The sequence below is a fragment of the Nomascus leucogenys genome, chromosome 22a, assembly GCF_006542625.1.
Source record: "Nomascus leucogenys isolate Asia chromosome 22a, Asia_NLE_v1, whole genome shotgun sequence".
Classification (NCBI taxonomy): domain Eukaryota; kingdom Metazoa; phylum Chordata; class Mammalia; order Primates; family Hylobatidae; genus Nomascus; species Nomascus leucogenys.
Genome location: NC_044402.1, coordinates 41,320,255 through 41,336,460, shown reverse-complemented (window position 1 = coordinate 41,336,460; position 16,206 = coordinate 41,320,255). Strand labels below are relative to the sequence as shown.

Sequence of the window (16,206 nt, the reverse complement as noted above, 5' to 3'; positions counted from 1 at the left end):
ACGAATTTATTCAACCATATTTATTTATATTTATTTATTTATTTATTTATTTATTTATTTATTTTCACCATACCAATACAAATTATTACTGATTTTGAGGGGTCTTTCTGGAGATCTTGAACTTTTGTGATTCAATAATTATTGCAAATGAAAACTGGCTGAAGATCCCTCTTTTCATACTGAGTCATTTGTTATTCACATGAACTTCGACAATACTACTTTTGACACACTTAAGCACAAATCTATCTTTCTTTTTTTTTTTCCAAATTGAAGTACTTTTAATTTTTATTCTTTTTTTATTATACTTTAAGTTTTAGGGTACATGTGCACAACGTGCAGGTTTGTTACATATGTATACATGTGCCATGTTGGTGTGCTGCACTCAGTAACTCGTCATTTAACATTAGGTATATCTTCTAATGCTATCCCTCCCCGCTCTCCCCACCCCACAACAGGCCCTGGTGTGTGATGTTCCCCTTCCTGTGTCCATGAGTTCTCACTGTTCAATTCCCACCTATGAGTGAGAACATGCGGTGTTTGGTTTTTTGTCCTTGCGATAGTTTCCTGAGAATGATGGTTTCCAGCCTCACCCATGTCCCTAAAAAGGACATGAACTCATCCTTTTTTATGGCTGCATAGTATTACATGGTGTATATGTGCCACATTTTCTTAATCCAGTCTATCATTGTTGGACATTTGGGTTGGTTCCAACTCTTTGCTATTGTGGATAGTGCTGCAATAAACATACGTGTGCATGTGTCTTTATAGCAGCGTGTTTTATAATCCTTTGGGTATATACCCAGTAATGGGATGGCTGGATCAAATGGTATTTCTAGTTCTAGATCCCTGAGGAATCACCACACTGACTTCCACAATGGTTGAACTAGTTTACAGTCCCACTAACAGTGTAAAAGTGCTCCTATTTCTCCACATCCTCTCCAGCACCTGTTGTTTCCTGACTTCTTAATGATCGCCATTCTAACTGGTGTGAGATGGTATCTCATTGTGGTTTTGATTTGCATTTCTCTGATGGCCAGTGATGATGAGCATTTTTTCATGTGTGTTTTGGCTGCATAAATGTCTTCTTTTGAGAAGTGTCTGTTCATATCCTTCGCCCACTTGTTGATGGGGTTGTTTGTTTTTTTTTCTTGTAAATTTGTTTGAGTTCATTGTAGATTCTGGATATTAGCCCTTTGTCAGATGAGTAGATTGCAAAAATTTTCTCCCATTCTGTAGGTTGCCTGTTCACTCTGATGGTAGTTTCTTTTGCTGTACAGAAGCCCTTTAGTTTAATTAGATCCCATTTATCAATTTTGGCTTTTGTTGTCATTGCTTTTGGTGTTTTAGACATGAAGTCCTTGCCCACGCCTATGTCCTGAATGGTACTGCCTAGGTTTTCTTCTAGGGTTTTTATGGTTTTAAGTCTAACATTTAAGTCTTTAATCCATCTTGAATTAATTTTTGTATAAGGTGTAAGGAAGGGATCCAGTTTCAGCTTTTCTACCTAAGGCTAGCCAGTTTTCCCAGCACCATTTATTAAATAGGGAATCCTTTCCCCTTTTCTTGTTTTTGTTAGGTTTGTCAAAGATCAGATGGTGTAGATATGTGGCATTATTTCTGAGGGCTCTGTTCTGTTCCATTGGTCCATATCTCTGTTTTGGTACCAGTACCATGCTGTTTTGGTTACTGTAGCCTTGTAGTATAGTTTGAAGTCAGGTAGCGTGATGCCTCCAGCTTTGTTCTTTTGGTTTAGGATTGACTTGGCAATGTGGTCTCTTTTTTGGTTCCATATGAACTTTAAAGTAGTTTTTTCCAATTCTGTGAAGAAAGTCATTGGTAGCTTGATGGGGATGGCATTGAATCTATAAATTACCTTGGGCAGTATGGCCATTTTCACGATATTGATTCTTCCTACCCATGAGCATGGAATGTTCTTCCATTTGTTTGTATCCTCTTTTATTTCACCAGAGGTGGAGTCTACAGAAGCAGGCAGGCCTCCTTGAGCTGCCGTGGGCTCCACCCAGTTTGAGCTTCCCAGCAGCTTTGTTTACCTACTGAAGCCTGGACAATGGCAAGCACCCCTCCTCCAGCCTCGCTGCCGCCTTGCAGTTTGATCTCAGACTGCTGTGCTAGCAATGAGCGAGGCTCCATGGGCGTAGGACCCTCTGAGCCAGGCACGGGATACAATCTCTTGGTGTGCCATTTGCTAAGACCATTGGAAAAGCGCAGTATTAGGGTGGGAGTGACCCGATTTTCCAGGTGCCGTCTGTCACCCCTTTCTTTGACTAGGAAAGAGAATTCCCTGACCCCTTGCACTTCCTGGGTGAGGCGATGCCTCACCCTGCTTCAACTCATGCTCAGTGCGCTGCACCCACTGTCCTGCACCCACAGTCTGACACTCCCCAGTGAGATGAACCTGGTACCTCAGTTGGAAATGCAGAAATCACCCGTCTTCTGCGCCGCTCACACTGGGAGCTGTAGACTGGAGCTGCTCCTATTCGGCCATCTTGGCTCCACCCTCTCAACCATATTTATGACAAAGCTTTGGCTTCCATGTTACTGTTTTTGTATTTTTCTTTTATTGTGAACTGTACCAAGTTTTATTCTAGAAATTGCTGGACGAGTAAGTATTGTTCAAGTTGATGGGTTGTATAGACTTCAGATTTTTGGAATATTCTCGAAAATTATTCTCATTTATGTCCTCAAACCTTGCATAATCTTGTGAAATAATGCTTCATAATGATGACTGACTGTGCACAGACTAAACCATGCTTTAAATAATGCTAGTCATTAGGAAGAATTAAGCTATGATCCTGTATGTGAGAAATTTTGATAGTGGTTAATTTGAACAACTATGCTTTAGACTCCTTTATCACAAGCAAGTTTCCAGGAACAGAAAGAGAGTGATCACTGGCCTTGAATAAAGTTCCAGTACTCTGGTGGTTCACAGAAGTTTAGTAACATTTTGAGCCTTGCTACCATGCATTGCTTATAAGGTGTTTAATAATTGGTCTGAAAGGAATGCTTATGCCACTACCTGGTGGTCAGCTCCTAAACTGCAGTTTGTTCATCCTTTAAAATATGTTTTCTTTCCTCTTTTAGTCAAAGAATCAGACCTGAAATTATTTAATTATTAAAAAAATTTCATTTGGATAAATAGAGCACCTATTACCTTGCTGTCTTAAAATATTTCAAGGGCTTGGGAAAAAATCATTTTCGTGTCTTCTAACTTCTCTGTCAAATTTCTCAGAAAGCAATTTTTACTGGAAAAAATAGGGAGCACATGTTTTGCTTTTAATGAGATTTATGTTCAAAACTATTAACTTTGCCATGTACTTGCTGAATACTTGTGTACTTTGTTTCATTTTTTTGTAAAATGTGATAGCGATAGCTTCTTTAGTATTTGTTGTGAGAATTCATCAATAATGTATCAAAAAAATTAACAAGTAGCAGATGATGTAATCATAAGGATATTCTCAATAGACCGAGAAAATGCATGTGACAAAATCCAGCATCCACTCCTGATTAAAAACTCTCTCTAAATATGAAATTAAAAGGAACTTTCTCAACTTAATAAAGGAAACTTACAACAACCTATGTCAAGTGTCATACTTGGTGAAAAACTAAAGGCTTCTTCCTAAGATCAGACAGAAGAAAAAAGTTATTATTCTCACTGTTTCTGTTTAATATTGTACTAGAATGTCTATCTAGTGCAATAAGGCAAGAGACAGAAACAAAAGTCATACAATTTGGAAAGGAAGAAATAAATCAAGCTTTATTTGCAGACAACATAATTGTCTAAGTAGAAAATCCAAAGAATCTGCAGAAAATATACCAGAACAAATAAGTAAGATTTTAAAGGTTGCAGGATAAATGATCAATTTGCAAAAATTAATTGTATTTATATATTTTCACATGGGACTATCAGAAATTAAAATTAAAAACACAATACCATTTACAATAGCATCAAAAATATTAAATGCTTACAGATAAATCTTATAAAGTATAGACGACATGGTAACTTAAAGTCGCAAAACCTCATGAGAGAAATTAAGACCTAAAGAATGGAGAGATAAACTATGTTCATAGAATGATAGACTCAATATTGTTAAAATGTCAGTTCTGTTTCAATTATTCTATAGATTCAATATAACCACAATAAAAGTTCTGTCATTTTTTTGGTTAAAATTAGCAATCTCATTATAAAATTTATTCAGAAATATAAAGCACCTAGAGTAGCCAAAACAACTACTCTAGAAAAGAAAAAATTTGGAGGGATAATACTATCTTAGTTCATGTCGTTTTCCACAGTAATCAAAACAATGTGGCATTTGTGTACAGATAGACTAACAGATTAATAGAACAGAATAGAGCCAAGGAATAGACCCATATATACATGAACAACTACTTTTTGACAAAGGTGCAAAGGCAATTCAATGTGGAAAGGATAGTCTTTTCAACAAATAGTGCTTAAATAATTGAATATCCATATACAAAAAAGTAAACTTTGACACTCTCATCCCATATACAAAAAGTTACTTAAAGTGATCATAAACATAAATGTAAAACCCCAAATCATAACACTTCTAGAAGAAAATAGGAGGAAAGTTTTTTGACCTTGGCCTATGCAAACATTTCTTAGATATGATAGCAAAACTTGACCCATAAAAGACAAAAAGTTGATAAATTGATAAATTCCTTTTCATAAAAACTTAAAACTGCCTCTGGAAACAACTCTGTCAATAGAATAGACGAGCTATAGAATGGAAAAATACTTGCAAATTGGGTATCTGATAAAGTCATTTATTTGAGTTATGCAAAGAACCCACAGAACCCATTAACAAAAAAAAATAGAAAAGTAAATAAAATGGGCAAAAGACTTGAGCAAACACTTCAGCAAAGAAACTATATGAATGGCAAATAGGCATATGAAAACATGCTTAGCATCATTAATCATTAGTGATATGCAAATTAAGATCACAATTAGGTACTACTACATACCTATTAGAGTGGGGTTGACAAGGATGTGGGGCAACTGGAACTCTCAGCTACTACTGGTGGAAATACAAAGTAATAAAATTACTTTGGACAATGATCAGGCAGGTTTTAAATAAGTCAAATATACACCTGACATCTGATGCAGCCATTCTACTCCAAGTTGTTTGCCCTAACAGAAATGAAAGAATACACCTATACAAAAAGTTGAATACACATGTTAGTAGCAACTTTATTTGTAACAGCCTCAAACTGGGACTAACTGAAATGTACATCAACAGATAAATAACAAACACATTGTTTTATATCTACGTAATGTAATAGTACTACTCAGCAATAAAAAGAAATAAACCATTGATTCAAATGACACCATGGAAGAATCCCAAAATAATTACACTAAGTGAAAGAAGATAAACGAAAAAAGGAGTGTATATGATTTCATTTGTATAAATTATAAAATACACGAACCAATATTTAGTGACAGAGAATTGCTTGGAAATGGGCATGGGAGATAGGAAGGTTAAGAGAAAAAGTACAAAGAAATATGAGAAACTTTTGGGGTGATACAAATATTCATCATGTTGATTGCGGTAATAGCATCACAAGCTTATATGTATGTCAAATCTTATAAAAATGTTCACTTTACCTTGGTGCAATTAATTTTTATGTCAATTATACATCAATAAAACCATTAAAAAATCCAAATTTAGAAGCACATGTCTTCAACATCATGGAAGTCTTCTGATATGGTCCAAAATGCAAACTGTTCTCACTGGGTTTAAACTATTTTTCTTAAGTATAGATAACAACAGTCTACACCCATGTGCTCTACTGTTTATTTTCAACCCAGCATCATTCCACCTTATTTTGCATTCCCCTTTGTACATCAGAATAGAAATTTGTAACTGATTTTCCAGAATTCATTTTCAACATAGATCTAGGCTTGTTTCTGACAAAGTGATTTGGAAGGTGGAGGAGAAGGAGAAGAGATTTGCAAACCCAAACAATATCTGGGCCTGAATTTCTTACTGAAGTCTGTATCTGAGAAACTATTCATATGCTGACTCTGGACACATTCTTTATCTGAATCTGGGGAGAGTGAACTCCAGGAAACAGACTGAACTAAGTGTCTGTTCTTAGCTATGTGTCTAGGTAGAAATGTTTACAGGTCCTTGTAGAAAGTTAGATCCTTCTTCCAAATTTTACTCTGATAACACTTCTGGAGGTTTTTTCTTTTCTTTTTCATTTTATTTTTAGATTTACATGTTGAGGTTTGTAACAAGGGTATATATACTGCGTGATGCTGAGGTTTGGGCTTCTAGTTGGTCACCCAGATAGTGAACATAGTACGCAACAGGAAGTCACCTGGATAGTGAACATGTTACCCAATAGGATGTTTTTCAGCCCTTCCCCCCCCACTTTTGGAGTCCACAATGTCTATTATTCCCATCTTTATGCCTGTGTGTACCCACAGTCTGGCTTCCACTTATAATGAGAACATATGATATTTCATTTTCTGTTTCTGCACCAATTCTGCACTTAAGATAATGGCCTCTAGCTGCATATATGTTTCTGCAAAGGATACAATTTCATTCGTTTTATGGCTACATAGTATTCCATGGTGTATATGTACCACATTTTCCATAGTCTATCCACAATTTATGGGCACCTAGGTTGTTTCCATGTCTTTGCTATTGTAAATAGTGCTGTGATAAATATATGAGTGCATGTGTCTTTTTGGTAGAATGATTTATATTCCTTTGGATATATAGCCAGGTTTGGGATTGCTGGCTTGAATCATAAATGTTTTTTTAGTTTTCTGAGAAATCTCCACACTGCTTTCCAGAGGGCTGAACTAATTTGCACTCTCAGCAACAGTGTATAAGCATTCCATTTTTCCTGCAAACTCCCCAGCATCTGTTATTTTTTGAATTTTAATAATAGCTACTCTGACTGGTATGAGATGGTATCTCATTGTGATTTTGATTTGCATTTCTTTGATGATTAGTGATATGAAAGATTTTTTCATAAGCTTGTTGACCACTTGTATGTCTTCTGCTGACAGGTGTCTGTTCAATTTCGTTGCCCATGGTTTAATGGAGTTATTTGTTTATTTCCTGTTGATTTGTTAAAGTTTACTATAGATTCTGGATATTAGTCCTATGTAGGATGTATAGTTTGCAAATAATTTCTCCCATTTGGTAAGTTGTCTTTTATGTTGATAGTTTCTTTTGCTGTGCAGAAGCCTTTTAGATTAAATAAGTCCCACTTGCCAATTTTTATTTTTGTTGCAATTGCTTTTGAGAACTTAGCCAAAAATTCTTTGCCTGGGCTCATATCCAGAAGTGCGTTTCCTAGGTTTTCTTTTAGGATTTCTACGAGGTGTTACATTTAAGCCTTCAATCCCCCTTGAATTAATTTTTGTGTATGGTGACAGATAGGGGTCCAGTTTTATTCATCTGCGTATGTCTAGGCAGTTATCCCAGCACCATTTGTTGAATAAGTCCTTTCCCCATTGCTTATTTTTGTTGGCTTTGTCAAAGATCAGATGATCATAGGTGTATGGCTTTATTTCTCCGTTCTCTATTCTGTTCCATGGGTCTTTGTGTCCGTTTCTGTACCATTACTAAGACCAAGTTTTAGTTACTTAGCCTTGTACTACAATTTGAAGTTGGGTAATGTGATAGCTCTAGTTTTGTTCTTTCTTTTTGTTAAGGATTGCTTTGGCTATTCAGGCTCTTTTTTGGTTCTATAAGAATTTTAGAATGGTTTCTACTAATTCTGTGAAAAATGACATTGACAATTTGATAGGAATAGTTTTGAATTTGTAGATTGCTTTGGGCAGTATGGACATTTTGCGGACACTGATTCTTCCAATCCATAAGCATGGAATGTTTTTCCATTTGTTCGTGTGGTCTATGATTTCTTTCACCTGCGTTTTACAGTTCTTCTTGTATACTTCTTTCACCTCCTTGGTTAGCTGTATTCCTAGGTATTTTGGGGCATGTGGCTATTGTAAATTGGATTGCATTCTTGAACTGGCTCTGAGTATGATCACTATTGGTTTATAGAAATGCTCCTGATTTTTTAATGTTGATTTTGTACCTTGAAACTTCGCTGAAGTCATTTATTAGTTCTGGAGCCTTTTGGTGGAGTCTTTAGTGTTTTCTAGGTATAGAATCATATTGTCAGTGAAGAGAGATAATGTAACTTCTTCTTTCCCTATTTGGAGGCCTCTTACTTCTTTCTTTTGCCTGCTTGCTCTGGGTAGGACTTCTAGTACTATGTTGAATGGGAGTACTGAGAGTAGGCATTCTTGTCTTGTTCCCGTTCTCAAGGTGAATGCTTCCAGCTTTTGCCCATTAAATATGATGTTGGCTATGGGTTTGTCATAGGTCACTCTTATTATTTTGAGGTATATTCCTTCAATACTTAGTTTGTTGAGTGTTTTTATCATGAAGAGTTACTGTGTTTTATGGAGTGCTTTTTCTGTATCTATTGAGATGATCATATGGGTTTTGATTTTAATTCTGCTTATGTGGTGAATCACATTTATTGATTTGTGTATGTTGAAACAACTTTGGATCCCAGGAATGAAGCCTACTTGATCCCAGGAATGAAGATTAGCTTTTTGCTGTGCTGCTGGATTCAGGATGCTAGTTTTTATTGAGAATTTTTGTGTCTATGTGCATCAGGGATTTGACCTTTAGTTTTCTTTTATCATTGTGTCTTTACCAGATTTTGGTATCAGGATAATACTGGATTTGTAGAATGATTTAGGAATGAATCTCTCCTTGATTTTTTGGAGTAGTTTCAGCATGATTGGTATCAGTTCTTTGTATGTCTGGTAGAATTTGGCTGTGAATCCTTCTGGTATGGTGCTTTTTTTATTGGTACATTTTTTATTACTGATAAACTGCACTTCACTAAAATTTAAAAGTTACGCCCTTATGAAATGCAATGTCAAGAAAATGGGAGAGAAAACACAAACTGAGTAATCCATTGCACTTGAACAAATGTTTCTTGATGTTTTAGTTTCTCTCCATGTAAGAGGCATATTTCAGCTGCGTTTAGTCTGCCATCTTACCAAAAAAAGTTTCTGTTTTCTTTTGTTATGTTATAAAATGAAAACTCATAGGAAGTAAGCATAATGAAGTGTTTGTTTTTGTTGCAGACACTTCATAGGAAAAGACCAGCTTTAATAATCTGTGTAATCATGGGGACATTTTTTTGTGATGACCTCAGAGTATTATCTCTGATAGTTGATAACCATCTTAGTATAGGACAGTGTTCACAAATAAAATCGTGTAAACAACTATCAGGCTGGCAGCAACAAAACCAGCAGAGAAGTTTTTAAAAAATGAAACCCTTTGAATCTTGGAAATTGTGGTTTGAAATGTTGGAAATTGTGATTCCTAAAGTTAGTGGTTTTGTCCCAACATCTGTAATATTAAATGACTCACAAGTTAATTCAGTTCTCACACAACCAGGTTTTAGAACCTCGATTATCAGCCAATGTGTCTTTATCAATTTGTAAAGCAAGAGAAGAGGAAAGTTCTAACTCATGCTTCAGTCTATTGATGCAAATCTACATGTGGATTCCCTACATCATCAGAGGAAATTATTTGATTAAACTTTGGCAATAAAATGTTGGCATATGACCACAGCAGAAAGCATCCTTGAGGCCAGATCTCCATGAGTATAGGGTTAACACTTGTTTCCTGACTGTCATAAGCAAGCAACTTGTCTTGGAGTCATTGAAATAGTGAGGGAATAAGCTATTAATCTGAGGTCATATCTTATCAGTAAATGTCAGTCACTGCTCTACATGTTAGGATACAGTGCTGAAAAACATAGACTCAGTAACAGCAAGACTTCTTAACACTCCTTCTGATTTCAACTCAAAACCCTTGTCTGACATCCCATTGAGTTATACCACTGGCCTGCAATGGATACGTGAAAATATTGGCCTGTATTAAAATATCCAAGAAAATGGAAATCTCACCTACAGAAATACCCTAGGATGCTCTGCTAAAGATCTTTTGTTTCAGGTAGGGTCCAAAGAACAAAATTGACAAAATAGACCATAGAGATGACAACATCTGCCCTTCATATTTACAAGGACCACCTGAGACTGGCATGGGCCTTATAGATGAGGTCAGGGTTGGGGACCTGTTTCTGACTTTTGGAAGGAGTCCAGGAAAACATTCATCCTAGTTCAGCCCCTGTCCACCAGAGGGAGTGGCTTCCTAACACAAACTCATTTCCTGCTATCACTGTAGGTTTCACTGTGATTACTTCATGTTAAGGATCAAGACCATTATTTGGGTAACACACTAAAGATGAACTGTTCTCCAGGCTTAGTATCTGTGATACTCTTACTGCTTGGTAAGTAAGATGCCTTTTAAAATTTGGACACTGTCTTCTATCAAGCCAAAAAAATCTTTAACCACAATTTGGCCTAAGAGCATTATGCTCAAGGCTAAACAGATCTCTCTATCTCTCTCTCTTTTTTTTGCTTGCCTAGGAAGAACCCATGGAGATTCAGTGACCCAGATGGAAGGACCAGTGACTCTCTCAGAAGAGGCCTTCCTGACTATAAACTGCACGTACACAGCCACAGGATACCCTACCCTTTTCTGGTATGTCCAATATCCTGGAGAAGGTCCACAGCTCCTCCTGAAAGCCACGAGGGCTGATGACAAGGGAAGCAACAAAGGTTTTGAAGCCACATACCGTAAAGAAACCACTTCTTTCCACTTGGAGAAAGACTCAGTTCAAGAGTCAGACTCAGCGGTGTACTTCTGTGCTCTGAGTGACACAGTGACAGGGACTGCAGGGGGAGCTGAGCACAAACTCTGAGCAGCACGGGGGGCCCAGCTGCTGAGTGTCAGCCACTGTGATCCACTCTGGTTCCAACACAGTCTGTGGTTGTTTGTGCCTCAGTTTCTCTGATTGATGGCAGTAATCATACACATGGCCAGAGGAGAAAAACAAGAAATGAACAACCCCAAACCCAGCTCTTGGTTAGTGAAATTAAAAACAGACATTGACACCAAGTAGTTCCTCATCCAGTACCAAAGTAATTTCAAGGTTAAACCACAGAAACAGTGAAGCTGTCTCTGTGATCATCCTTGCAGACAAAGTTCAACCCCCCACCTCTTGTTCCAGATCACTCTGGTAGATATTCGAGGTGGATGTGTTCTATGACATTTTTACAGAGCCAAATGTGCCAGAGAAGGTGGCGTCTCTATAATGTCTCCCTAACGGAGTACAGCAGGAGAGATGATAGGAGAGCTATAGCTCCTCAATTCAGTTCAAATGTCTATGCAGGATTCTTAATCGAGAAAGAAGGGAAGAGAAGAAAGGAGGAGGGACAGAATGTCACATGTAACAAAACAGTGCAGAGAGGAAAGCAACAATTGTCAGAGAGAGGAAAGGTTTCTTTTTTGGTAAACCAGATGGTAGACAAAGGCTGATGTTCCAAAAAGAAAGGGAAGGATCAAAAGGATTATTGAAGAAATGACTCATTTGTAAATCATAAGTATTCCTTGCTTGTTACGTTGATCAGTTGGCTTTCTAACCGTGAGTTAGTTTTGCAGTGCCAATGGAAGATTAAGCATACAGATTTATATTTGTATCCCTGTGAAATCCTATTAAAGACACAGTAAAGAAATTGAAAAGGGCATAAAACCACAAAAAGAATAGAAAAGGAGGTGACAGCAGATGGTGATATCAATACAATTTTAGAAGGCAAGAGTGTATGGAGAAATGAAAACTTGCATAGCAGACCAGATAAGGAAGAAACCTGGGCCTAGTGAAAGAAGACAACAAGGAACACCCAGTGTTTGTTGGGCCTTTGTGGAAAGGTTTCTAAATCAGAAGTACCAATGACCTTTGAATAATTGGTGAAGATAATGCTTTGTGTGTGTGTTTCTACTTTGAGGGTATTTGAAAAGAGGGTATGAAAAGAGGAGGAGAAAGTGAGAAAATGTATAATTAATAGACCACCCATGCTCTCCACCACTGCCTTTATAACAAGCAATGATCACTTCCCAAACCCAGAAGAAAATTGGAATTTAATATTTCATGAATTGAAGTGCAGAACATAATAACACAAGAAAGCAGAATAAAATTAAAATGTAAAAATATCATAGTCAATTATTTAATGTAAGAAATATAAAATATTGTTTATGAAATATTCTCGTAGTAGTCTATGTGTTTCAACCCAATTGTCCTCTAGATAAGTTTCACTAATTTATACTATCAGTAGTAGTGATTTGGCAGAATACCTATTTTCCTTAAATCTTGTGTATTACTAAATTTTTGACATTGGCTTATCAGTTAGAATTTCTTTCATTTAAAGAATATTTCATTTACTTATGAATGAGATGGAGCTTCATTTAATATACTTAAAAGCTATTTACATTTTTTGATATATTGCCATTTATATATGTGCCCCCCCTTTTTTTTTTACCATTTATTATCTTTATTTTCCACATCTACCATTGTTCCAACTATTAGATATTGGCAAACCCTCACCCTTTGAAAAATTCTTTATTTTTTTAAGAGCAGTTTTAGTTTACAGCAAGATCGAAAGAAGGGTACAGAGATTTACCACGTACCCTCTATCCCTTCCCAGATATATATCCTTTCCCATTTTCAACATCCACTACCAGAGTGATACATTTGTTACAACTGATGCACTTACATTGATATATCATAGTCACTCAAAGTTCATAGTTTACATTAGAGTTCATGCTTAGTGTTGCATAATATATAGATGTGGACAAATGTGTAATGCCATACATCTGTCATTGTAGTATCAGACACAGTAATTTCGCTGTCCTAGAAGTCCTTTGTGCTCTGGTATTCATTCATTTCCCAATATAACCACTGGCTACCTCTGATCTTTTAGTGTTTCTGTGATTTTGCCTTTTCCAGAATGTCATATACTTGGCATCATACAGTATGTAGACTTTTCACACTGACTTCTTTCACTTAGTAACATGGATTTAAGGTTTCTCTGTTTCTTTCATGCCTTGATAGCTCATTTTTTTTTTAGTATTGAATAATATTCTATTTTCTGGATACATCATAGTTTATTTATCCATTCATCTTCTGAAGGGCATTTTGGTTGCTTCGAAGTTTTGGCAATTATGAATAAAGCTGCCACAAATATCCCTTTGGAGGTTTTGGTGTAGACATGTGTTTTCCACTACTTGATAAATACCAATGAGGAAAACTGCTGGATCATATGGAAAGAATTTTTTTTTTTTTAAAAAGCTGCCAAACTGTGCTTAAAGTGGCTGTACCATTTTGCATTCCCACCAACAATGAATGAGAGCTCTTTTTTGTTTACATCCTTGCTGGCATTTGCTGCTGTCAGAGGTCTGGATGTTGGCCATTCAAATAGGTGTATCGTGGTATCTCATTGTTGTTTTAATTTTTATTTCCCTGATGCCATATGATATAGAACAACTTTTCATATGCTTATTTGCCATTTATATATTTTCTTTGCTGAAATATGTGTTAAAGTCTTTTATCCATTTTTTTTTGGTCAGACTGTTTTCTTATTGTTGAATTTTAAGATGTTTTGCATAACAGTTCTTGATCAGATATGCCTTTTGCAAATATTTTCTCCCGGTCTGTGTTTTGTCTCCCGTTTTCTTGACGTTGCATTTCATAAGAGCATAACTGTTAAATTTTAGTGCAGTGCAGCTTATCAATAATTTTTTTCTCCAGAGAACATACCTTTGTCTTTATATAAGTCATTGCCAAACCTAGGGTCATCTAGATTTTCTCCTACATTGCTTTCTTGGAGTTTTGTTTTGCATTTTACATTTACATCTATGGTTGCTTTTTGAGTTAATTTTTGTGAATAGTATAAGGTCTGTATCTAGAGTCTAGATTAATTTTCTTTTCTTCTTCTTTTTTTGCCTGTGAACATCCAGTTGTCCCAGCACCATTTATTGACAAAACTGTCCTTACACCATTGTATTGCCTGTGCTCCTTTGTCAAAGATTAGTTAACTACATTTATGTGGGTCTATTTCTAGGTCCTCTGTTTTGTTCCATTGATCTATTCGTTTATTCTTTTGTCAATGTCACAGTGTCTTGATTATTGTAGCTTTACAGTAAGTCTTAAAATCAGGTATTGTCATTCATCTGACTTTATTCTCCTGTAAAACCTTTTTTTTTTATAATTCTGGGTCCTTTGCCTCTCCATGTAACCTTTAGAATGAGTTTATCAATATTCACAAAAATTGCTGGGATTTTAATTGAGATCGCATTGAACCTACAGATTAAACTGTGAGGAATGAACATTTTGACAATATTGAGTCTTCCTATTCATGAACATATCATCTGGGAACAAAATTATACTTCTTTCTTTCCCAATCTGTATACTTTTTTTTTTTACTTGTCTTGTTGCATTAGCTAGGACTTGCAATATGATGCTGAAAAGGAGTGGAGAGAGGCCCATCTTTGCCTTGTTCCTGATGTTAGTAGGAAAGCATCAGTTTCTCATCATTATGATGTTAGCTGTAGATTTTTGAACATATTATTTATGAAGTTGAAGGAATTCCACTCTATTTCTAGTTCACTGAGAGTTTTTATCGTGAATAGGTGCTGAATTTTCTTAAATGCTTTTTCTGCATTTATTGATAAAATCATGTGATTTTTCTAGAGACTTGAAAAGTTGAGAAGTTTATAGCCCATAGACACAGGCTCATTAAAAGACTGAGAACAAATTGTGGGCCTATAGAACACTTCCTCTCCCCTCACACCTTACCACCATAGCACTAACAGTCTATTTACAGCCGTTCCTTTTACCAAGTATGTCATGTCTGGCTATCAAGTAAAAAATTGCAGGGCATATTAAAAGGGAAAATACAATTTAAAGAGACAGAAAGATCATCAGAAAAACACATCAGGGTTGTTGGAATTATCAGACCCAGGAATTTGAAACAAATATGCCAACAGCTCTAATAATGAAGTAGACAGCATGCCAGAACAGATGGGCAATGTAACAGAGAGACAGACCTTCTAAGAAAGAACCAAGAAAAAAAAAGCTAGAGATCAAAATACTGCAACAAAAATGAAGAATGTCATTGGCTGACTTATTAATAAACTGGATGTAGCTGAGGAAAGAATTTCTGAACTTAAGGATATATCAGGAGAAACATCCAAAACTGAAAAAGCAGAGAAAACAAAGACTAAGAAAAAAACCCAGAAAAGAATATTTAAAAATATTCAAAAACTGTGGAGCAACTATAAAAGTGTACTATACATATAATGGGAATGTCACAAGGAGAAGAAAGTGAGAAATTAACAGAAAAAATATTTGAAACAATGATGGAGAATTTCTCCCAAAATAATGCCAGATACCAAACCACAGATCTAAGAAGCTCAGAGAACACTTGGTAGCATAAATGCCAACCCCCCAAACCCTAAGCATATCATTTTCAAACTAGAAAATCATAGATAAAGAAAATATCCTGAAAGAAGCTGGCAAGGGGTGGAGTGGGGGAAGTGCCTTACCTATGCAGGAACAAACATAAGAATTGCATCCAACTTCTCTTCAGAAATCATGCAAGGAGGAGAGAGTATAGGGAAATATTTAAAGTGTTAGCAGAACAAACCACTAACCTAGAATTGTGTACCCAGAGAAATTATCCCTCCAAAGTGCAAGAGAAATAAAGACATTTTCAGACAAAAATTGGGGATATGTGTTGCCAAGTAGCCCTGCCTTGCAAGAAATGTTAAAAGTTCTTTAAAGATAAATTAAAAGTTCAGTTTTCTTCTATGGCAGACTTGTGTAAATATGAATACATTCAAAATATAAATGTATAAATAAAAATAGACCTCAAGTCTCAGTTCAACTATAGAAAAATAAGTAAGTGCTTTTATGAGATATTTAGCTAAAAGTGCAATTCCTGTTCATCTTTTGCACACTAGTGGAGACTGTTCCATAACCGGAGAACCCACTTGCAAATTTGAAAACTTAATTAGCTTCCTTCTTGGAAACACTCTACTTATTCTTACATTTATCAGCTTCTGAGAACATGACAGCAGGTGTAAGAAGCTTCTCCATCAGTAATCCAAACTCGGTGCCTGTCATTGTAAGGAATATGCAACTGATGCTGGAGACCAGGGATTTCATTCCAGCTTTTGCAGGGAAGAATTGAGCTTGTGTAGACCATGATCTCTC

At 36.1% G+C, this 16,206-nt stretch overlaps 3 gene segments (V, D, J or C); all 3 read left to right on the top strand.

Moving 5' to 3' along the window:
- LOC101176513 overlaps positions 1-16,206 on the top strand; it is a 651,183-nt gene that overhangs the window by 63,268 nt on the left and 571,709 nt on the right. The window contains 2 exon segments of the C gene segment in view: positions 10,311-10,383; positions 10,527-10,810. Coding sequence covers positions 10,552-10,810 — 259 coding nt within the window.
- Positions 1-16,206, top strand: part of LOC101179644 — a 632,337-nt gene that overhangs the window by 92,156 nt on the left and 523,975 nt on the right.
- Positions 1-16,206, top strand: part of LOC101175986 — a 711,545-nt gene that overhangs the window by 178,218 nt on the left and 517,121 nt on the right.